The following is a 25,835-nucleotide window of genomic DNA, read 5'->3' as shown; positions in this document are numbered from 1 at the left end:
GATGTACGCGCCAATTATATATATTTATACATATATCGTTCAAACAATTTAAAGTTTATGCTCGTTTTCTACGTGACATTTCACACTACAAAAATTCGTTTGCTGTTTTTGACGTGATAACGTCTTATAATTCGATTTAGCCGGCTGCACGCACGAAAAAATGTGTCGTTACCTTACTCATTTGTCGTTACCTTGCTCATTTGTCGTTACCTTGAATGAACTGCAAGCAAAAGCGCGGAACGAACGACAAAGCAAACGAACGGTAACGTTCGACATCTTGCTCTCTCCTACTTAAGTGAGCGTATATATGTATGTATATGCGCATATGTACATATATAAATTCACGTATTTGTATTTGCATATGCCTTCTTATTGATTATTATTAATTTGATTTACTTGAAGAATTTAAAATAAAACCAAGTTTGTTAATAATACCTGTTGTCTTAATGTTATTATTATTAATTTTTTTATTATATATGAAGGAAAAAATGTATGGTAATATTTACCACATACCTTATAAGATATGTTGTATACTAATATATGTATATAAACATGCATATACATATACAATTTCGCGCAATTTTCAAAAAGAATAAATCTACATGTAAAGATGCATACAAATTATATGGATATATCAAATATACGTATCTATGTATTCCGTACGCAAGCAAATGTAAGCTAATGTGCTTGAACTGCAAGCGAGAGCGCGGAACGAACGACAAAGAGCACAATCGGTCCCCGCGTTCGGCAACGTTCGACATCTGGCTCTGTCCTACTTGAGTGAGCATATATATGTATGTATATGTATGTATATGCGCATATGTATATAAATTCACATACTTGTATTTGCATATGCCTTCTTCCTGTGTGCATGGTAATGAACCATTTCTCTGTTGAGAATAGGACGATGATAGAAAAAGTAGGAAATGAAAGGGAGTGTTTCGAGTGTAAAGTGTCTTGAAAAAGGCAAATCGATGATGGTGCCTCTTAGTGTTGTTGACTTATTAACGTCTGATGCACAATCGAAATTGAACATATCTTTCATGAATTTGATAAATGCTTCGTCATTTTTCACGTTTGTGTAAATGTAACTTGACCTAATCCATTGCAATTCCATTTACCTCCTCCTCTATATCCATACAAAATATCTATCAAACAAATAAAATTAAAATTTTGTTTTGAAAATTGCAACCCTAACATCAGTATTTTTTTATGACGTTGTCACGTTAAACTATCGACAGTAAACCGACTTTACAGACAACCTCTTTTTTTGTTTGTGTCATTCAGTTATGACTACAAGGTGTTAACAATGGTTGTCAACAAAGAGAAAATTCGTTAAATTTTACAGTTTTTCTTTGACAAAGGCGATAACACTGTGGAACAAATTCAGGTTAGCAAAAATTAGGTCCATTCTGAGAGTGGCGGGTGAAAATAGAGGCGAAATTAGAAGACCCGTATCGCGCCGTTTTTTTATGTTAGTTCGAATTTTTTTTAATCGGCCTTCGAAGTTTGCAGTCCAATGCCGATTTTCAGTATATTGTTTCATAAGTACCACAAAAATTTTCGAAATCAATTTTTTCAAAAATTGTAATTGTTGCACAGGTCTCTAGCAATAGTTTGGCTTTTACATATTGAAAAAATATCAATTAGTCGACGAGTTATAGCCAAAAAACCATATAAACAACTTTGCCCCGATTTCGAACTTCGAAGGCCGATTAAAAAAAAATTCGAACTAACATAAAAAACGGCGCGATACGGGTCTTCTAATTTCGCCTCTATTTTCACCCGCCACTCTCAGAATGGACCTAATTTTTGCTAACCTGAATTTGTTCCACAGTGTTATTTGACTTTTTTACATTCAGTTTCATGTTCGGAAAATGAATTTTTAGTAAAAATAAACAAAATAAACTATGAAAAGAAGCTATTTTTCTTGTTGCGGTTACACTGTTACATTATAATGCAAGCCAGGCTGCTGACTTTGTGAATGGTGTTTATGGTGCCAGTTTATGGTGCAAGGTTCCCTTGTTAAACACTGGTACCACAACGGACCTACATGGTCTAAGTGAGTTGGCTATTCTAAAACCGACTGCCGCAAAAACCGAACTTAACCTGCATCCTAAACCCTCAAACCATTATTTGTAGGTAGATCCAAAGAAGGTTAGTTGGGGAAACTTGAAGCACAGCAAACTTAAGCGAATTTTATGGATTTATTTTCAAAACATGGAGTTTTAGTTTTTACTTTCTTGTAACGCACTCAAAATATCCTTTATTTCAGTCTTCGCAAAACTTCCTTAATGGAGCTGGGGCTTGTCAAGTGCTTTTGTACCAGTTATTTGCTCAGAAACCGCATAAAAATTATGATCGACATCACAAAAATTCTAGACTAGACTGCAATTATTTGTGTCCTAATCATGAGCGACATTTTCTAGATATTGTGCCAGTTATTTGGAAAAATGATGTTAAAAAAAGAAAAAATATATGCAAACTCCAATACATCATCCATATCTGTAATTTTTTATTAAATACCAATTTAAAAAAAATTGTTTGCTTATTCTTAATTCTTACATACTATGTACAAAATGAGGAAATTTTATTCCGAAATTAACAACAACATTTCGATTTTTTGAGCCACCACACCAAGCAACTCACTCAAATTTATTTCTGATTTTTTTTCAGGCGGTATATTATGAGGTATGAACCACCCATACCTTTATGACTATTCCATTGATATATTGTATATATGTATATATATGTTTTTTTTCTAGCCATATATGTTTCTATTTTAATCCAGTATCGTCAATCAATTCAAATCCATTCCAAGTCCAATTCAAACAATTAAATGGTGACAAAACAAGGATTATGGTAATCATAAATTTTTTATGAAAGGAAATTACTATGATTTGACTCATTCGTGCATAACAATAAATAAATATGATAAATATTGTTGTTGCTTTATCCATATTTTAGAAAGCATTACAAGTACGGTCGTCCCGTAATAGCTTCATATTGTACCTACTCATATATGGCAATGAGTCAATGGACGGCATAAAGGAGAGGAGTAGAATAAAAAATGAATTATTAAAAAAAAAATTTAACTGAAAGAATGAAATGATACTGTAAGCTCAATAAAAAACTAAAAAAAAAATCCAAATGGGCATTGTTTTCTTCGACATGCAAAATGAATGATCCTCTGTACAAGCAGATAAATATTTATTTTGTTGACTTGAGACTTCTGTGAAATTTATGCAGATGACTAAGCAGCGCGTACGACGACGAGTGGTGAATATTGATTTACTTCTGGCATTACAGCTTAGGAAGATATTGCAAGAAGTAATGGGAAACTTTAGCTCTAATAATAATTTTTTAAAGACTGGTGCTACAGCGAATGGGCTAAGGCGGCCATTCCGTGAGTAGGTTTTTTTTGGTATTTTTTTTTTTGAAAAGTAAAAAATTCAGAATTTTTTCGAAGTAAAAAATATAAAACTCTGGATTTTTTTACAAAACTCTGAAATAAAAAATTCACCTTCAAACTAAATTTCATCTTTAAAGGAAGGAATATGTGAAAATATAGTAAAAACTTCAGAGTTTTGTATTTTTAATTTCAAAAAACTCTGAATTTGTTACTATGTTTTCACATATTCCTTCCTTTTAGATGAAATTTTTAAGAAGAACTGCAGAATTACTATAAAGAAAACATGTATCTGCACATACTATCGATCGTAGTCGAAGAGAGCGTTAAAAAATTTACAAAAATAGTTATTCAATCTTTGGATATAAGACAGAGAATCTGCTCATACAAACGCAAAACACACGGAATCAGCTGAGACGATAGCGAGAGCTGAAATCAACTAAAAAAATAAATTGAGAGGCATTTTTATCAGTAAATTATGGCACAGAAATTGAACTAGGAACTTTTAAAAATACTCAAATTGAATATTGAGCAAGTAATTGAAATTTCGGCCGCCGTAGCCGAATGGGTTGGTGCGTGATTACCATTCGGAATTCACAGAGAGAACGTAGGTTTGAATCTCGGTGAAACACCAACACAACACTAATAGCGGTCGCCCCTCGGCAGGCAATGGCAAACCGCCGAGTGTATTTTTGCCATGAAAAAGCTCCTCATAAAAATATCTGCCGTTCGGAGTCTGCTTGAAACTGTAGGTCCCTCCATTTGTGGAACAACATAAGGACGCACACCACAAATAAGAGGAGCAGCTCGGCCAAACACCCAAAAAGGGATCTACGCGCCAATTATATATATATATGTATGTATATATAATTGCAATTTTTGTTACTAGTTTTCATGTTTTTTGAATAGCTTGAATAACGTTAGTTATGCGTACGACAGAACATCGATTTTTAGGACGTACCGAAGCGAATCAAATTTCGACCAGTTTCAGCCGAAGCCGAGCCGTAAACGCATCGAAGATTTTAAAGGGTCCAAAATTATCATATAAGCAAACAAAGATTTTTTAAAAATCTAGTATTTTTATTAATAAAAAGACAAAAGAAATTATATAATTTTCAACCACATTAATTTCAGCTTATTACATGTGTGTCTATGTGTACAAAAACATACTTTGGCCATATCAAACTTATGAAGTCTTCATTGAATTCAAAAAAAAGTAATTATTTAATTCGCATTAGTTATTTAATTTTTTATCGCAATGCAAAAGTAGTAGCTATCGGCATTTTCATCTTCCTAATAGCTCCACCATAGAGCTGACTTGCAGCACTGAACAATTGCCCACTAGCTTCAGTGGATGGAGATACAGGTAAATACATATTTTAGAACAATTGAAAAGAAAAGTGTCAAACTAGTAGATTAGGTTAGGTTAGCCAGGTTGATTGTCTAAGAGAAGACACTACGTGGCCCTAAGGCCCATTGTTATACCTGCATTTGATTCGAATCCTCTGATTAAGTTAGCTTTTTTTTTGGCCGAACTGAAATTTGATGGCCTACCCTGATCGAAGCAGAAGCCAAAGTGCGGTCATTCTTTAGACTTAACTGTTATAGGAAATTTCTAATAAAATGAAATTAGCAAACTCAAATAGTATTCACGATTTCCTAAAATTCACAACCTTAACTAAACTGTTGGGTATGGAAATAAGTTTCCGTCCTTCCAAAAGAGCTTTCTCTGCTGATACTATAGGGTTTTTCAATAAGGGCGGGTAGATGTTGAAATGGAATAAAATGGCGTTTGCTGTGTGGCACGTAGCGCCGTCCTGCTGGAACCACATGTCGTCTAGGTCCATATGGTTCAATATGGGCCATAAGAAATTGGAAGGGCCACCACGTCTACCGAAAAATGGGCGCAATGCGCGCAATGTTTGCGTTAATGAACACTCATTTTGATAATAAAGTTTTATGATTTGAACGTGCTGTTCAATCGTGTAACTTGCCATGATGATTTGGCATAAACAACTGAATAATAAACAAAAGATTTGACAGATGTCATCAAAACAAAATGGCTGCCACAGGGCGCCAAAATCGACCCGCGACAATTGAAAAACCTTTTATTTTTGTTCGCTCTAGTAATAGGTATACTAGTGATTTGAAGTTGTATACGTGAGGTCTCGATCGCAGTAGTTGAAATTCGTTTGAGGTGAGTTACAAAGATCGGGAAATGGTACCGAAAAAATTCTAAGATACTTAACGACAACAATTGTTGGATGAAGACGCAGGTCGAACCCTTGATGGTATGTCTAAAGAGTTGGATGTTGGCAAATAACCGTCAGTAAATGTTTGCACGCGATGGGAATGACCCAAAACGCAGGTAACTGGGTGTCACATCAATTGAAGGAGAGGGATATCGAGAGATGTTTGGTGGCGTGAGACGGTAGAAAAGAAAAGATTTTATGCATCGCATCGTCACAGGCGTTGAAAAATGGATAACCCTAAGCGTCGAAAAAGTTGAAGCCTGCTAAGTGAACCAGGTCCATCGACATGCTTCAAAAATTATGTTGTGCATCTGGTGGGACCAGAGGAGTGTTATCTACTATGAACTCCTTAAACCATGTGAACCACTGGCAATCGTTACCGACTGCAGCTAATGCGCTTGAATCGAGTTCTCAAAGAAAAGCGGCCGGAATGGGACGGTAGACATGACAAACTGATTTTACTGCATGGCAACGCCAGAAATATTTAGAGGGGCTGAGTTGAAAAATCTTGCCCCACCCGCCGTATTCCCCAAACATTGCACCTTCTGATTACGATCTGTTTGGATCAATGCAGCCAGCCCTTACTAGAGAGCGGTTCACTTCTTACGAGAGCATCGCAAAGTGGCTCAATGAATGGATCAAGTCAAAAGAATTCGAATTTTTCGGCAGAGGAATCCGTATGCAGCCTGAAAGATGGAGTAAAAGTTGTAGCTTCGAGCGGCACATTCATTATATAAATCTCGAGCCAAAGGCCTTAGTAGCAAGCTCTCTTGTTAAACTTTACTGTATTGGTTGTTTATAATTATTAATCTTACAAATAAATAAATGAAAGATAGCATTTGGCGCGATAAGCCTATTAGCAAAGATTTCGGATACGATCGAAAGTGGGGTCAGGCATTTGAGGCAGTTGTGAGTACACCATTATCTAGCCCTAAGTTCCGCTTGGCTGAGTAGCGAAATGCGAGTTAAAGACGAAAAATTCCTTTAAGACTTACAACTTTCAAACATCATTTTCTACCAAAGTTTGTATATGTGTGTGTATGTGATTTTCGTTACCATATATATATATATATATATATATAATTGGCGCGTACACCCTTTTTGGGTGTTTGGCCGAGCTCCTCCTCCTGCAGGGCCGTCGAGGTAAATCCGGAAAACATTTCGAAAGCTCTGGAGCAGTAGCTTTAAGTCTAAAACCGCTGATAAAGGGACATATTTTTAGTGTATTGTTTCCTGATTGACATTGGAGTGCCGGAGTAAGTGCTAGTGAAACGATGAGTCGAGAGCAGGACAGAAGAGCTGCGATACTAGAGTCAGTTCGCGCTGGAAAAAGCCCTAAAGAGATAATTGGGAGGTTTGGCTTCAAAAAAACGCAACCCTGGATGGACCGCGTGGCTGCTGGAAGAAAATATGTGTTTCAGCAGGACTCCGCACCTGCTCACAAGGCAAAGAAGACTCAGGCTTGGCTCCAGAACAACCTACCCTACCACTGGTCACCAGATTTTTGGCCACCCTCAAGCCCAGACTGCAATCCTCTTAATTATTACGTGTGGGGCACAGTTGAAGCAAAAGTTAACGCGAAGCTTCATAACACTAAGGACGCTCTGAAGACAACCATCGAGGGAGTGATGACCACAATGGACAAAAAGGAGGTAGCCCGCGCATGTGGGCGCTTCAGGTCCCGGCTGGAGCAGGTAATTGCACGAGATGGACGATACATTGAATAATTTTTAACTATGATATGTGTACTCACATTACACTGTGCGACAGTGATTTTATACTTTTATGGAGACCTAGTACAACTTGTAGGTATAGTAAAACTAAGAAAAATAGTATAGGAGAAATTTCCAATACACCCCCAAAATCTCGTTTTATGGCCATAAAGCCGTTTTTCAGTAGGTTGATGTGAAGAATCACTCTTAACTTCGCCAATTTCCATCCGATTTCGAATTTGTTTTTTTAGTTCGAAAGAACAAAAACAAGCCTTTTTGACAGTGTGTTGACAATTTTTCTGAAATGACAACTGACGAGACTGTAGGCGGAAGTATTTGGAAATTTTTTATTTTTTCTCTATTTTTTCAACTTTGACATAATTTTTACGATATTATCCGATATGGAGGATTTTTTTTAGTACCCTACTGTTATAGTAAATTTAATTTTGCGTCAAATGAGCTATATTTGACTGTAATTGAATTAAAATTAATAGAGTTGTGTGAGTTATAAGATTTTTTTTTTTTTTTAATAATTTGGTATGTAGGTATAACTTACGCTAAATAGGAATAAGGACGTGTTTTGATGCGTTATTATAGATACGTCATATTTATTGGAGTATATATGTATACATAAGAGTACACTGTACTGCATACAACAGAACTGGTTAGAACTGACGAAAATATCTGACATATTATCGCACATTTTTTTTCAATAGAAATATGGAAAAGCTCCCAAGTGTACCAAAGTTCACACTGTACATTGATTAACAAAAGAAGTTTGTTATTATAATTTAACCTTATTAAAACGTCAAAGTTTTATTGTTTGTTTCATTGAAATTCAAGAGACATAAATCAAAATGTTGCCAGAAAAGTCGAATTTCTCAATATTCTCCGATGATGTGGCATCATCAGCCTTATCATAAACCAGATGATTGTTATTTTTATAAAACGGACGTAAACGGTCATCATTATAAAACTCGAAGCACATAAAGTATGCTGATGTTGCAACTGTTAAGAACCCCGTAGTCTTGGACGATATGATTGACTCAACTGCAGGAACTGAAGGAAGTTCAACTCATTGCTGATGATGATCAAACTGATAACAATAAACCCATGATGAAGAGTACTTTCCGTCTGGTTCTAAGTCTTCAGAACGACACATTGTATCAAATTCAGATTTTCAGGATCTTTCTCGTGATTTACTTCTATCGGGAAGACAATCTGAAACGCTCGCTTCTCGATTTAAACAATGGAATTTAGTTGATGACGACTTCAGATGAATGATGATGACCGAATTTCTTACAGAGAAGTATTCAAAACTGATGAAGAGAATGACAAATGTACCGTACCATACTAAAGTCCAAAGGGCCGTTTCCAATGCATTTTTAAGTTTGGAACCAGTTCCGTTGAGTACTGCACCGTACCATACCGTACAATGCTGCACTGCACAATACTCCAATAAATATTATGTGTTTATAAAGATGCTTGTTATCATTTTCATGCTTCGATGCCTACATACCAAATTAGTAAAAAAAAAAAAAATCTTAAAACTCACACAACTCTTTAATTTTAATTCAATTACAGTCAAATATAGCTCATTCGACGCAAAATTAAATTTACTATAACAGTAGTGTACTAAAAAAAATCCTCAATATCGGATAATATCGTAAAAATTATGTCAAAATTGAAAAAATAGAGAAAAAATAAAAAAATTCCAAGTACTTCCGTCTACAGTCTCGTCAGTTGTCATTTCAGAAAAATTGTCAGCACACTGTCAAAAAGGCTTGTTTTTGTTCTTTCGAGCTAAAAAAACAAATTCGAAATCGGATGGAAATTGGCGAAGTTAGGAGTGATTCTTCACATCAACCTACTGAAAAACGGTTTTATGGCCATAAAATGAGATTTTGGGGGTGTATTGGAAATTTCTCCTATACCATTTTGTTTAGTTTTTCTATAGCCATAAGTTGTGCTAGGTCTCCATAAAAGTATATTTAATTTTATTTTTTTTGTCACACAGTGTTATACAAAGTTAAGTGCAAATAAAATTATTTTTGATTAAAAATCCAATAGTTTTGTTTTTAAGTTCAATATTCCGGATTTACCTCGATGGCCCTGTATTTGCGGCGTGCGTCTCGATATTGTTCCACAAATGGAGGAACCTACAGTTTCAAGCCGACTCCGAATGGCACACATTTTTTTTTTATAAGGAGCTTTTTCATGGCAGAAATACACTCGGAGGTTTGCCATTGCCTGCCGAGGTGCGACCGCTATTAGAAAAATGTTTTTCTTAATTTTGCTGTTTCACCGAGATTCGAACCGACGTTCTCTCTGTGAATTCCGAATGGTAGTCACGCACCAACCCATTCGGCTACGGCGGCCGCCCGATACGTTACCGTACTTCCCATAAATTTACACAGAATCTACGCACTTTTGTACGCTGCAATTTATAAAGTTGCAGATGTAAGCGTGAGCTATTCTTGCAACGTCTCCTACGCACCTCGTTGTGGTGTAAAAGGCTTGTGCCACATTCCCAGCATTGAGATAATAAATAATGAATTACAAATACCGCCGGACATACTTACATACAATCCAGAAGCAACCCCACATAAATGTAAACAAATTTATGAGAAATCAAAAAGAAAACTAAGATCTATTCTCAAGACAAAAAACACAAAAAAAAATAGGAAAAACAAATAAAAGCAAATTATTTGTGAATAGCCAGACGCTTGCCTCAATGGGCTGACGAGGTGCTAAGTGTGAGAGCAAATGTGCTTACTATGATACAAACATATACATACATATGTATATATGTAGAAGTTATATGTATGTTTGCATTTACATTAGGACGGTATGCTGTTTGTTGGCTAATTCGAAAACTCAAGCTATTTTTTCATATGTAAAACCATACATTAGAGAAGGTCGATTTGTGCATATATACCTATAATCTACTAAAGTCAAAACTAAGAAAAATTTGTGTGTATGTGTAAAATTGTTTCCCTTATAGAATATTATACCTATTTGTAGAACAACATCAAGACGCACGCCACAAATAGCAGGAGGAGCTCGGCCAAACACCCAAAAAGGGGGTAAGAGCCAATTAAGAGCCCTCCTATTGATGTTGTTCCACAAATGGAGGGACCTACAGGTTCAAGCCGACTCCGAACGGCAGATATTTTTTATGAGGAGCTTTTTCATGGCAGAAATACACTCGAGGTTTGCCATTGCCTGCCGAGGGGCGAACCGACGTTCTCTCTCTGAATTCCGAATGGTAGTCACGCACCAACCCATTCGGCCACGGCGACCGCCGTTCTTTTACTTAAAAACAAATTTACGAAATTTACGAAATTTTGAATTTTCGCAGGTTACATATATTCGAATTTCGATTTTGTTGTGGCGATATGTTGGTACTCATGTCTCTCACTCATACCGACGAGTTCGGCCATTTTCAATGTTCTGTTAATTGTTGACAAAGAACCTGTATCAAATTTTGTGTGAAAAACGAAATTAAGTGCGGGGATGCATTCCGAATATTGACTGTGTCATACGGAGAAGCTACTTTGGACCAAATGTTCTCAGAAGGCCGAGAAGATGTGAACGACGAAAAGCGTGCCGGACGCCCGAGCACTTCAACAACAGACGAAAAAATTGATGAAGTGAAGAAAAAGGTATTGGCAAATCGTCATTCCAGAGGGTCATAACTGGTGACGAATCGTGGGTTTATGGTTATGACGTGGAAACCACAGCTCAATCATCTCAATGGAAGCTGTCGCACAAACCAAGAGCGGAAAAAGCGCGCCAAGTTCGATCGAATATAAAAGTTTTGCTTACTTTTCTTCGATTGCAGGAGCGTTGTGCATCAAAAATTCTTGCCACAGGGTAAAACGGTCAATAAAGAATATTACCTGCAAGTTATGCGCAATTTGCGCGAACCAATCCGCCAGAAATGTCCGGATTGGTGGAAGAACAAAAATTGGCTCTTGCATCACGATAACGCCCCTGCTCACACATCATTGCTTGTGCGCGACTTTTTGGCCAAAAACAACACACTAATGATGCCACAGCCACCGTATTCCCCAGATCTGGCCAATGTGACTTTTTTGTTCCCGAAACTGAAAGGACGACGCTACGCTACAATTGACCTTTATCTCGTCGGCATCGAAGGAGGAACTGAACAAGATAAAAAAAAAGATTTTTTGAAGTGCTTCGAAGATTGGAAAAAACGTTGGCACAAGCGCATAATATCTCATGAGGATTATTTTAAAGGGGACAAAATAGATATTAAAAAATAAATCATTTTTGAAAAAACACAAAATTTGCGATGCTTTTTGAACACACCTCGCATACCATTTCATGACTTTAAATACTCGTAGACAGAGCTACTAAATATTTTTAATAATGTACGCTTAGTGTTAAGGATTTCTTCCCATCAGTGTTATCCGAAAAAGGCTTTCCTTGTCGTTCAGCCCAAGAAAAATAAAATTTCTAATTTTCATTTGGAGGGTAACTCCATTTGGCACCTTTTTTGAAACCTTCGGTTGGGCACCCGAATTCTTCAAATAGAGATCATTACAATGTTATTCCTTAGAATTGTCTGACAAGGTGCGGACACTGCTTCTTTTATTACAAACTTCTTTTATTATTTGCAATTCGATGCTCACTATAGCCATCGACTAAGGCGCAAAACGAACAGAGACCGTCATAAATCGACCAACCTTAATGGTCTAGAAAAATGCACGTACATAAATTTAGAAAAACGCACAGACAAATCTATGTGCATGGGTAAGTACATTTTACGTAGATGCAAGTATTTACATACAAACACATTTACTTGGATTTACAAATGTATTTATGTTTATCCTAACTCAAGGAATTCCTCTAAATTGCTTAAAAAAATGTTTTAAAATTTTATTCAAACTATTTCCCTTTCATTTTTTCGTTGAAATTTTCTAAGTTTATTTACCCACTTCAGAGCGGCGGGTATTACTTTCTAATATTTCATAATAAATTTTTTTTTATTTATTTTTATTTCACTACCGGGAGTTATTGTTATTTATTTTTGCATAGACGTACATATGTACGTACATACATACATACTTTTCTCTAATCAAATAGCGCGTGAGTCTTTTGTAAATCATCTTTATGCTAATTGTTTACAATTTAAATGCTGCGCGCCCACTCAATTTATTACACTTAATATTTGTTTGGTACTTCAGTTTTATGAACACCTGCGCATAAATTTTTTACAACTTGAAAGAAAAATCGAACTAAGGAGGGCGTTAATGGGCAGTTTTTGAAGATATAAAAATGATTTAGATGTTCCTCTAAGAAAGATACAAAGAAGCATTTTTTATTGGCAAATTCAAGTTGTAAAGATTTTTTATTACAAAGAAAACTAATTTTCAATTTCTTTATGGGCGAAGTTAGTCAATTTGCTTTCTGATTTAATTTACTCCAATTACGCAATTTGTTTTTTTTCATAAAAATATTTTAAGAGTGAAAAATTGATATTGAAATAAGAACTTTTCCGCCTTTTTCCTTAAATTATATGATAGAGTATTTGGTGTCAAAAATGTTTTTAGGGAGAATACTCGTGTCTATTAGACGAGTATAAGGGGTTAGAGGTAGTCAGAATTTCCACACAACTGGATTTTTTTTAACATTTTCTTAAAGTATAATATCTTAAAATTTAGTATGAAAATTTGAAGGGAATCTGACAAATACTTTTCGAGTTATTCAACAATTAACAAAGGGCGCTCGGGCGTTCCGGAGCAGATAGCAAAACTTTAAATGCGTTTTTCTCAAAAATATGTTTTTTGAACTGGTGATCAATGTAACTTAAAAACCGATTGGTGGGTTTCAATAAAAATTATACTGCTTTTGAAAAACATAAAAACTCGTGCCTGATCGAAGGTTTTTTTTCAAAAAATGCGATTTTTTTAAACAATTAATTGTCGGTTTTTTTTTCTATATTAGAAAATCTGAAAAATATTTCCTGAGGCCGCCATATTGTTAATTTTGAAAAAAAAGGAAAAACTTCGTCAGGCTCAAGATTATCTATTAATAAAACTAATCTCTTGATTGATTTTAGATGAATCTCCGTCCGTCACTTTGTATGCGTGACAAATTGTCTTTAAAATGTGCGTTTTTTTTAAATAAATGTGTGATGCTTATGTACAATTTAATTTATGAGTTTTTTTTGTTAAGCGAGACTTTTTTGTTAAGGGAACGACTTTTTTGCTATATTTCAAGTTATGTAACTAGATAAGGTACTCTTTTTGTAAAAATGTCAGTATGGTTTCTTTAGTATTTTCTGGTATTTTGTTGCTTATTTTTACAATGAATACAACTCTTAATGTCCTATGTCTCACTAAAGATTGATGACCGGAAGAAACGATTACACCACTATGGTTTTAATTCGCATTCAGTAAGTTCAAACGCTTTATAAAACGTATAAGAAGGTTTTCAACCTTAAGAAGAGTTGAGAGAAGAAGATTTAATATTCTTGCATAACCTTAAATGAAGCCAAAGATTAAATTTGCACTTTCAAATTATCAAATTAGCACTAAAATCTTCTCAGAGTGACCTTTTTTAACCTTTTTTTGTTTAATAATATAGTTTGTTTTTTAACTTAAAGTTTCAGTAGCTTTAAATTAAAAAAAAGAAACAAACACGAAACTTAAAAATTTTTGCATTTTGGGTATAAAAAAGCATTAAATTTATTGTGAAGAGCAAATGGTTGGCAACACTGCACAACTCGGCAAACGTGACGTCACGCACTCTTGATGGGCGCAATCTTCTTTCTATCATTCTTGGAGCGCGGAATATTGTTGATACACTCCGACACTCGAAGTGTAACCAACTTCAGACCGTTCGCGCAGCTGATGCACGGGCATCAGACGTCTGTTAGTTGACTAAATGACAGTTCAGAGTATTGTTTACAAGCCGCGGGGCATTTTGCCGAAATTAAATGCGAAACCAGGAAATCCGTAATGGACTTCAAACGTAATAGCATGGTTGCATTATATTTGGCTGGAAAATAACAACCAGCGATTGTTCGTGAGCTCGAGCACCTTAAAATAAATAAAGTTTTTCTTTATCGCACCATTACTCGTTACAATGATGCTACCAGTAGCATCGCGAAACGCCATGGAGGTGGTCATCAAAATACTGCAACGTCACGTGAAATGGTTCAAAAAGTGAAGAAGGGACCTGAGCGAAATCCCCGACGAAGTGGCAACAAATGGCGAATGAACTAAAAATATCTGATAGTAACATCCACCGCATACTGGAAAATGATCTCAAAGTCAAGCCTTACAAGATCCAAAAGCCGCATCATCTCCTACGAAAGCAGCAACAAGACAGACTTGAGAGAGCAAAGGAGTAGCTTCGCTTGGCCGAAAGTGGGCAATTTCCGAACATTGTGTTTTCTGACGAGAAAATTTTTCAAATTGAGCAATTCGTAAACTTCCAAAACGATAGGGTTTATTTGGCCGACCGTTCATACGAGAATGTGAGTCATCGATTGGCCACCAGGAGGCAGCACCTGCCACAGGCAATGGTTTGGGCCGCTGTAACCGTAGATGGGCACTCTCCAATCGTTTTCATTGAGCCTGGTGACAAGGTAAATGCGAAATATTATCGGGAAAGTATTCTGGAGGTTGCTTTGAAGCTGTGGGCAGACAAACATTTCGGTGGCAGACCATGGACGTTTCAGCAGGACTCGCCAGCGTCTCACAAAGCTCGACTGAACCAAGAAAGCCTAAAAAACAACATAACGAACTCCATACCATCCACACATTGGCTCTCAAATTTACCAGTCCAATGGATTATTCTTTTTGGGCCATTTCGGAGAGTAAGGTTCGAACTAAAAGAATCACTAGTCTCGATGCGCTGAAAAAAGTCATTGTCCGCGAATGGGTCAAAATACCTGCAAGTCATATTAGGTTAGCTTGCGATTCGTTTCTGAACCGTCTCAGGCCATAGTCAAGGCAAAAGGTGGTCGTATCGAGCAAAAATAAATCCATTCTTAATTTTGTATTATTTTCACACATTTTTTACTTTGAATTGAATAAAAGTAATTTTCCAAACTAAATTTATGGCCTTTTTAATTGGTTACATTTCGAATGCTAGACCCTGTAATATATGTATGTATGTACTTTTACTTACATTGCTTAACCAATACTGGCGCACAACAGCACTCCTTCACCTGCTCATAGAAATAGCAAGAGCCCACAGTAGCCTTATAATGCTTCTCACCCACATAGCAAATGTGCGGAACAAATGGAAGACCCTCTGAAAAATATGAAATAATATTTATATTTATTTATTACTCAGTATAGATTTCTTAATATTATAATTCATGTATTCAAAAAAATATATTTAAAAAAAACAAAAAAAATCATAAGCGAAAAAAAAATATCGGCAAAAATATATTTTCATTAACATGCCATAATGCGCAGTAAAAATTTATTTTACAACTATTTATTCCACTCAACATCTACCCGTGAGTATTGACCTCAAGAATACTCGTATTGCACAACTAGTTGCAGTTTCACTTTTATTTACTAGGAGTATTTGTTTTCGTTTAAATTTTGTATATTTTGCCAGCGGCTGTAAAAATATTTTCGTGTGATGCGAAATGAGTTCATAAACTATAAATGCTAATAAATACTAAAGTTTCGTGTTGAAATTGTATTGTAAGTATAGTACAAATAGTGCACACACACACACTATGTGCATATGGATGTGAAAACTACTGACATACATACTACATGCTACATACACCCTCGTGTCTGCCTGATGTTTTTCTTTACTTTTCTTTACTTTTTCTGGCTTTCAGTTGAGCTCATAAAGCTTGCCAAAAATATTTGTACTGGAGCATATTAAAATTTTTATTTCGATGCTTCCAGCAAATCAAAATGAGTGGCTATACAATGTCTTTGCTGTTGTTGTTGTGTTAGTTTTTTGATGCTTTAGTATTGGTATTTGGCTGGATGCATTCGAAAACCATAAATGTTGCTACCTAATGCATAAAGCAATGGCGAGTTTTTGCAGTCATCGGACACACGACTTTTGCTGCAGTTTTTTACGAGTACGAGACTACTTAAGAACGTACCATAAAACTATTTTTAACTTTGAAAAAAACTTTTTAAAAATTCGTCTGTATTTTTATTGCTGTTGGTAACAAAGTAATGACAGTCTGAAGTGCAAAAAGGAAAGCGGAATTTCAACCTGGTTACGTGAAGATCCACACCGCAGTGGAACATTCACACGGCAGTTGGTTCTACGTTATCGCAACAACCTGGATTTATGTACATCCGGTCAAGCGCTTTAAATTCAGCAGCATCCATCAAAAATTGATGGTGAATGTTTTACACTGTTACAAAAACAAAAACAACTAGCTATAACAATTTCCCAAGGATGATAGATACCAGGTTAGGTATAGTGAAAAAAATTTTTTTTGAGGGGAACTTTGGATTCTACGTCATTCGTTTACGTTAGTGAAACACAAAACACATAACGTCAGCATATCTGTCAAATTCGCTCAGAGCCAGTTAACGGTCTGCTAGGTAGTACACCTCTAAAAATCTTTTCACCATGACAATTTCCATAATACTGTACAAGATCTGGTTTGATTTGAGTGAGCGTTTTTGCGCCCACCAAAAGTTTTTGAAAAAAAGTCCAGAAAAAAAATTTCAAAATTTTCAAAATTCAAGTTTATGTCTTAATTCATGCCGAGTTATTCACTTTACTTCAGCAGCATTCTCCAAAAACTTATGGTGAATATTTTATGCTGTTAAAACCCAACATCCATCGTTCGAATGCAATTCTGAATATTTGGTGGAGTCAGAAGCAGGTTGTGTAGCAAAAACTATTTAAATTAAATGAAACCTTAACTAGAGAACTACTACCGAAAAAAACTGGTGATACTTGTCATACTTGTGAAATGTGCCTTGATTTTCTTTTTTTTTTTCAATAGAAGAAGTTTAATTCCATTCTTAAGCCGAAGTTGCCTTTTATGAAAAGTTGTTAAAATGTAGAAATATTGTTTCCGAAAATTTTTCTTCACCGTCAATAAGCGGGAAATATTAGAAAAAAAAAATATGAGAAAAAATTGTGGTATCGAACCCACCACAGCAATAGAAATTCTAAAGATAAATTAGCATAATCGACTACAGTGACCGTCAAAATATTGCACCGGATGTTAGTGATTCCAATCACTAAGATTTCCTGCATGCATAAATCGTCTTAGTTTCCTTTCAGTTAGTAAGAATTCTAACTAGTGTTTCCGCTCTTGAACATTTGTTGTTCTAGAGCCAGTTGAAAAATGAAAAATATTGATTTACTTCATTTAATACCTTTGAGGAATAATTATTTCACAGACCGCAAAAGATGGCAAAACAAAAATTAAAAAAAGCAAAATATACGAATTGGTAATTGAATTTTTAATTTATGTAGCATTCGTTTTTTCTTGCTGGCATTCTGCGTTACAGGAAGTTTTGATTAGTTTTAGTTTTCCCTACTACAACTTGATGTTTTTCCTTAGCACTATCGCTCCACATCATTGCACAAATTTACATAAAAGTAAATGTGCACTAATAAAAAATTTAATTAGTTTTGCTTACATACAAGGGGTGGCCAAGAAAGCTAACAAAAAAGGCGCCACAAACATGGTGAATGGAAAAAAAAGAAGAAATTTTAACATTTAACTTGAAATTGCGGAATTTTGGAAAATTTAGAATGATTTAAAATAGAAAAATTATCTTAAATTTACTAATTCATACCCAATATAATTGGCGCGTACACTCTTTTTTTGGGTGTGGCCGGGCTATTTATGGTGTGCGTCTTTATGTTGTTCCAAAAATGGAGGGACCTACAGTTTTAAACCGACTCCGAACGCCAGATATTTTTCTATGAGGAGCTTTTTCATGGCAGAAATACACTCGGAGGTTTGCCATTGCCGCTATTAGAAAAAACACTTTTTCTTAATTTTGTTCTTTCACCGATTCGAACCTACATTCTCTCTGAATTCCGAATGGTAGTCACGCGCCAACCCATACGGCTACGGCGGTCGCCTCTATACACCCAACTCTATACATTTAACTAATTGACCTCACCTCGTATGCAAAATCGCATATATAGTAGAAATGTGTATAAATAATATTGGGTAAAAAATTGTTTCACTTCATTCGCTTTGTTTTCAAATTTAATTACGCGCACATTGTTAAACAAATTGGCGCCCAGCAAGCATGTAAATAATTTACATTTTCCTCGTTCTTTTAGATTCGCTTAGATTACTCGTACAATGAGGTGAATTTAAAAGGAAGCGGTAAACCACAAAATGGCTCTCAGGCACGCTTTGGAACTCAGTCAATGGAACTGAGAAGCAAAAAAAAAAACAAAACTGTTTAAGAAGTGTATGGCCATTGTATTAGTGCACATTAAATTGCCGCTATAATACGAGTATTGAGTACCAACAACTTTTCCGATTGAATGCACATTTACAAGGTAGAGTTCTTTTATATGCAATCGCTAAATGCATGAGTAAGATGCATGAACAACAATAAAATTACTATTAAATTTACTTTGACTTAGAATTGGAAATTTTCAGCCAAAACTGTGCAAAGACGCTATAGTTTTTTTTGGTAATTTTCAAATCAAAAGTAAGTAATGTAAATGAAATACATATTTTACATGGAAATAAAGCTCAGGTGTTAGTCAAAAATAAACTTCTGCGCGCATTTACTATAAACTTAAAACTGAGTGGCGCTAATTTCTTGATTTGTCCAGAAAAGCCGCTAGAAATTTCTTTAAAAGTTTTAGACAATATTTTTTGCTGAAATAATTTGATGATATTTTTTGCATTCAACAATTTGCAAGCTCGCCATTCGAAAATCTTTCTAAAAAATAAGCGAATAAACATGAGCGTCTTGCGGTCATCAAAATCTGTAGTAGCGCATAACATAAATGAGCTATAAAAATGTTTGCTAGGAAAAAAGTATTAAATTCTGAGTAAAAAGTTAAAAAAACATTGTTTTTGTTTTTGTTTAATTTAGGTTTTTTTTAATATTTTATAATTATAACTTATAATTTTTTTAATTTTATTTCGGAATTTTAAAATATGTTGCTTTTGTTTTAGTGTAAATTATATATTTAATAAAAATTAACAACAAAATTCGAATGTCACAAAGATCATAGTGCCAAAACTTTTTTGGCTCACTGTAATCGAACTAGTGTAAATTTTGTTGCATTTTCTAATTAAGATGACATGGTTCCAATTCATTTCTCAACCATATTCACATGCAATCACTGTCTATGACTTTAATCAGCAACAACTAAGAAATTAAATTATAGAATTATTACAGTAATTTTTGGAAAACCATTAGACGATAAGTGTAGTACATTTGCCCTTGTTAGAGCTTTAAGTGCGTTAGACAAGTAAACAAAGCGACTCCAATTTAGTAATTTCGAGTTGGAAAAACTGCAACAATATGTGCAACAATAAGCGATACGAGGGTTGCCTTTTATATTGTATTTTGCGACCAACTATGAAAACTCAGTAAAACAAGATTGAAAATTATTTTGTTGTTCTTCAAAATATTCTACTTGCAAGTCAATACACTTATACACTATACTCGCTTGCAATTTTCAAAGCACTTTTGCCGCTCAAAACTGGATACCTTCAAAAAAGGGCTGTTTAAAGGCTTCAACAACTTTTTCAGGCGTTGAAATGTGTTGAAAAACGTTGGTCTCGCATTTTATTTTTGATGTTCGGGAACAAAAAGAAATCATTAGGTTCAAAATCAGGGATTTAAGTCAAAAACCCCATTAATTCTACCTTTTGAATGCTCAAACACTCTCTTGGGTGAGCCTATACGTGAGAGCTCGCATTTCCGAAAAATTTTGGCAAACAAATGATTGTGTACCACTCAAAATTGACAGTTTGAATTGCTCTAGTGGTACAGTTGCGATTTAACCAGATTTGAGATGCTTCTTCCGCGAACAACTTTTGTTTTGTTTAAGCTCGTCTTGGAACAACGATATTGTCTATTGCTGTTTTACCTCCATACGAATAGATTTAAAATCCGTATCTGTTACGATGTCATAAACGTGATTTGAACCACCGCGGCTAAATTTATTCAACATTTTCTTATATTGACACAGGTCCGTTTTCGGGCAATTATCAAATTATGCGGTATACAACTAGAACAGATCTTCTTAACGACAAAATGTTATTGCAATATTAAATCTATGCTGGTTCCATTAATACCCAAGGATGTCTCAATCTCGCGATATATCATATGGCGCCCCAGGACCGAGCTCGGCTCCGGCTCTGGGGTCTACGTGGAATCCAGCGGGACAAAACTGCAATTTGCTCTTGGAATGCATGCATCTGTGTTTCAAGTGGAGGTGTGTGCTGTTCAAGAAGCGATGAACTTTGTTGTAGAAAACAGATAGACAAGCATATCTATATGTGTCTGCAGTGACAGCCAAGCTGCACTCACGGCCTTAGACAGCCCCTCAACCACTTCAAGGGTAGTCGAGTCCTGTAAATCCAGGTTGAACTATGTCGGTAGATATAATAGTCTGATGCTAACATGGGTCCCGGGACACGTGGGTATCGCGGATAATGACATCTCTGGCTCTTTAGCCAAAATGGGCTCTAAGGCCACCTTCCTTGGCCCGGAGCCCATTCTGCCACTCTCCTCTGCAGCCATCAAAGCCACGGTTAGCAAACAGGTTACTCTAACCCACAAATGAGCTTGGCAGGCTGAGAGAGGCTGCAGATGGGCAAAACTGATGTTACCTGTCATGTCCGATAGTTCCTCCTGTCACTAAGCAGAGGAGACTGTAGGAGGCTGGTTGGACTGATGACGGGTAACTTTCTATGGGCGAAGCACATGGAAAAGGTAGGCATCTCAGGCACACAGTGCACTCTGCCCAGCATGTGGAGAGGAGAATAAGACGGCGGACCACTGTCCCTCCGCTCGAATCAGGCTTGAGGTCTTTGGCACTGATGTGTTAAGGAGCGACCACCTTGGTTCCTTGGCACCACAAGATCTACTCAGATTCCGGAGGCCGAGTAGATTTAAGGAAAATTCAAAAGGGAATCCAAGTGCAATACAATGGACTTCATTGTGTCTGAGTGCTGTACTTGCTAGTCTGTCCCGACAAAAAGACAAAAAAGTAGGCAATTGAGTAATAAAATCCTCTCTCGACGAAAAAAACTAATACTTTATAAGGCTCTCATCATAACCGTCCTAACGTATGGCGCAGACGCTTGGACGATGACAACATCCGGTGAGGCGTCCCTTGGAGTGTTTGAAAGCGGAAGATTTTGGACCTTTGCATGACCACAGCGAGTATCGTAGGCGATGAAGCAATGAGGTATATGAATTTTACGACGACATAGACATATCGCAGCGAATAAAGATCTAGTGGTTTCGTTGGCTGGGTTATGTCGCCCGAATGGACGCAAACGTTTCGGCTCTTAAAGTATTCGATGCTGTACCAACGGGTGGTAGCAGAGGAAGACCTCCTCTGTGTTGCAAAGATCAGGTGGAGAAGGACTTGGTTTCATTTGGTGCGTCCAACTGGCGCCGATTAGCTAGAGAAAAAATCCCATGGCGCGCTTTTTTAAACTCCGCCAAAATCACGTAAGCGGTTATTGCGCCAATCAAGAAGAGAAGAAGAAGATCTTGTATTATCAATTGACGCACAACATCGATTGTTTCTGGCACAACAACCGTTTTTAGACGGGCTTTCACGAAATGTATTCTTCAAGGATCGACGACTACGTTAGAAATCGTTATATCAGCGTTTCACAGTGGTGAAATGTGGGGCTGCAACGCCAAAAGTCGAATATCGTAATAAACCATCGCACGAAAAGTTTACGAGTGAAATTCATTTTTCAAATCATTGAAAACGAACAAGCAAGCTCCGTAAGTGAAAACGTTATATGGTATTTAAGGTTATGCTAAAAATACCAAACTTTTCGATAAAAATTATCGAGTTACAGCTCATCACACGCAGTGTTGCAAAGGCGAAAAATATAAAAAGCAACCCTCGTATCATTTTCGCACATATTCAGCCCTGGTGGAAATCATGATAAAGGCAATGCTTTGCGTGAGATCATGTAATTTTTTCCATAAAGCTCGCTGACAGTTTTCAGTTTATAATTTTTACGATTCACATTTTTTTAAATGAAAAAAAAAAACCTCTTTAAAGTTTTGTTGTAATAACAATTATTTAATTTGATTTGATTGCCATCGACAGCGGCTTTCTTTGAAAACTAGGTTAGTATGGCGGACAAATTATGTGAACTTGTGGCAATATTTTAAAACTAACATTTGCACATACACACAAACATATGAATGTAAGTGAGCAAACGGATATTGAAAAGTTGTAGATAAGTAAATTAAAGGTTGTAAATAATATAATTGTGACAGCATAAAATGACATTCTGAAGATCAGAACTATTATAAAAATGTTATGCGCTAATTTGTAAGAAAAATATTTTATTTCTACTAAATAAATTTACCTGGATGAACTTGTAAATATTCATAATCAATCAATTCAATAAATCATTAGCAGTCCCTCAATGAAAAATGAGAATATACAAATCTCCAGTAACCTTTTTCGAAATTATTCTTACATCCACCAATGAATAATTAAATTGTGTGTAAGTTTCTGGTTTTCACTCTCTTCTCTCTGCGCTCTGCCTGCAGCGAGTAATGCGCGCCATGGCGTTATTGTAAACGGAAGCCGTAAGTCATTACTTGACAAAAAAGAGAAATATGCGTACGCGCATTGGTTAGCTGCTTTGCGCTGCATTGCGTTCAGCTACGTGCCATGAACGCGCGAGCATCCAAGCGTTAGATGGGCTGGTGGGGTGGAGCGCACGATTAGTGATCGACAGTGAGAAGTTGCTTAGCTTACTTAATTGCCAGCGTCTAATCACTCTGCATCACGGCAGATATTTTTAATAGGCAGTACGAAAATAAAAGTATTTCTGTGCATGTAAATGTGTATGAAGATTTGTATTTACCTAGGAATGTACTAATACGCGTAGTATAAATTGATAGGTTAATGGAATGATCAGTCGACGGCACGATCGACAGCAAAGTTGGCAGCTAAATGAGAGCACATCGATTTTGAACTTCACTCGATATTCACAATATTTACAAGACACTTTAAAGAGTGTTGTTCTTTGTTCTTTTTTTTTGGAAGTACCCTATGATCTAAAGGTACCGGGAATGTTTAAATGAAACAAAACAGAGTTACATTTCAGGCAAATTTATTTTATCTCCTTCAAAGTTGACCCGTCTGAAGCAATGCACATGTGCCAACGTTTGAGCCAGTCCTCCATTCACCCCTGGTAGGCCGACGAAGGGATGGCCTTCAGCTCCTTCGTCTCATTCTCTGTGATCGCCTCTATCGACTGAAATCTCTTTCCACGAAGTGGTAACTTTAACTTGGAAAACAACAAGAAGTCGCACGGGGCCATATCAGGTGAATAAGGTGCTTGCACGATGGTGTTTACTTGGTGTTTAGTCAAATAATCCAGCTCAGTTTGGGCTCGGTGCGATGACGCGTTATCATCATGCAAAGTCCAAGAATTGTTTGCCCACATTTCCGTCCGGCCAGGCAGACACTAATGATCCGATGGCGCTAAAAAGTGACAGATGTGTATCTTACAGTCCTACAAACATAAAAAAAAATATGGACCGGTTCCCACGTGCGCGGTTCATTTAAATTAAACATTCCGGTACTTTCTGATCATAGGGTATTATGGAAACAATCAAACACCTGATATTAAAAGGTGCAGTTTCCGCCGTAGCTGAATACGAAACTAGTATTCGGTGGATTCGGGCTCGAAAGCCCACTATGGATGCGCAACAACGAATTATAAAAAGTGTTTTAAGTATTTAATCCCTGACAGTTGTTAAAGGGGAACTGCACAAATTATTTCTCAGGCAAGCGCAGAAAAGATGGAGCTCCATTTTTCCGTGTGCTATTTCGAAAATTCTTTGGTCCCACTAAAATATATGAAGGACTCAGAAAGTCCTTTGGACTCCTCGCCATTCAATTTCCAAACTCGTAGCTGTGTTTACCGCTCACTGGACGATCGGCACACACGCGAAAAAGAGTTACCATTTAACCCCCATTGCAGAAGCTGTGGGTACCTCTCAGAGAAGAACCTTTCGTTCCGGTGAATATTTTCGAAGTTACACGCAAATTTGAAAAGGCGTTTCAGAGTGCTGGAAAGTGATTTTCAAACTTTAAACGAGTTTTTCTCAAAATGGTGTTTTCAAAGTCGGTGACCAACATTACTCGAAAATGGCTAAGCAGATTAATCTCAAATTTTAACACGAGCTTCTTAAATATATTTTTTAGTAATAAATCGAAGATTTTTTCTCACCGATATATATATTTTTTATAAACAATTTAAGGTCGAAATTTTGGTCAAAAATCGATTTTATTTTTTGAGAATTCGCCATTTTGTCAAAAAAAATTTATTTTGCTTATTCCTTCGATTAATTACTAGATTTAACATTAATTTCAGCATTCTAACTGTATATAACCCCTTAAACTCAATTATCTCAAAACTACTTTTATCGGACTGAAGTTGTCAAAAAAAAATTCAACCGAAACACTGAAAAAACCCCGATTTTTAGAGAGTAAAATTCAAAACCGCGTTATTTTGTCAAATTTTGTTTTGTTTTTTTATTCTAGTACGGGACATAGCTACAGTCATACTGATTAATACCTTTTTGTTTTTGTGTTTCAGACAACAATGGACAACACCGTCAAAATCCAATTTTTCGGGAGGATCAACTCCATTTTTTAAATTATTGAAATTGAAAAAAAAAAATCAATTTTTGTATGTAAAAGGAGATAAATAAAAAACCTAAAAAATTTAAATATCGTTTTCCATTTTTTGTATCGAAAAAAAATCCTGAAAATACCCTAAATTTTCGAGCTCTAGACCACCGGGACACCTTAAGAACATTTGTGATTGAATTTCTGCGAAATGTGTTTAAGGTACAAAAGAGCGGAAGTGGCGCTACCAACTTTGTAAAAACGGAGATCTTTCATATTTTATTATTACACTTGCTTATACACTTTGATCAAAAAGTTCTCGAAACAACCGCCAGTTGACTTTCTAAGCCAACTGATTTGGGTTCAATTTTTTTTTTGTTTTTTTTTTTTCTAGATAGGTTGCCACATTTATGAGTAATATTTCTACTAAAATTGTATCGCCATTGTTTGGCATTTGTAAAATTTAAACCGTCTTGAGTAAATTTACCTCTGCGCGTGTTTTCGATGTTTTACAGTTTTAAATATGGATTAGTATTAGCAGCAACGAGTTCGTATTAAATTTTGCAATTTTGCGTTAAAAATGGATTCAAAACCGAACAATAACAATAAATATGTTGGGAAACTGTTTCAGTAATGAAC

The 25,835-nt window shown here is 36.0% G+C and overlaps 1 protein-coding gene across 5 annotated transcripts in view; it reads right to left on the bottom strand.

The window, feature by feature from the left end:
- LOC128860125 (uncharacterized) overlaps positions 1–25,835 on the bottom strand; it is a 54,072-nt gene that overhangs the window by 1,333 nt on the left and 26,904 nt on the right. For all 5 annotated transcript variants that reach the window (XM_054097393.1, XM_054097398.1, XM_054097395.1 and 2 more), the window contains one exon: positions 15,540–15,665. In XM_054097393.1, coding sequence (XP_053953368.1) covers positions 15,540–15,665 — 126 coding nt within the window. The remainder of the gene's footprint in view (positions 1–15,539; positions 15,666–25,835) is intronic.

The sequence above is a fragment of the Anastrepha ludens genome, chromosome 4, assembly GCF_028408465.1.
Source record: "Anastrepha ludens isolate Willacy chromosome 4, idAnaLude1.1, whole genome shotgun sequence".
NCBI classification, from domain to species: domain Eukaryota; kingdom Metazoa; phylum Arthropoda; class Insecta; order Diptera; family Tephritidae; genus Anastrepha; species Anastrepha ludens.
This window is presented reverse-complemented; position numbering and strand designations above follow the sequence as displayed.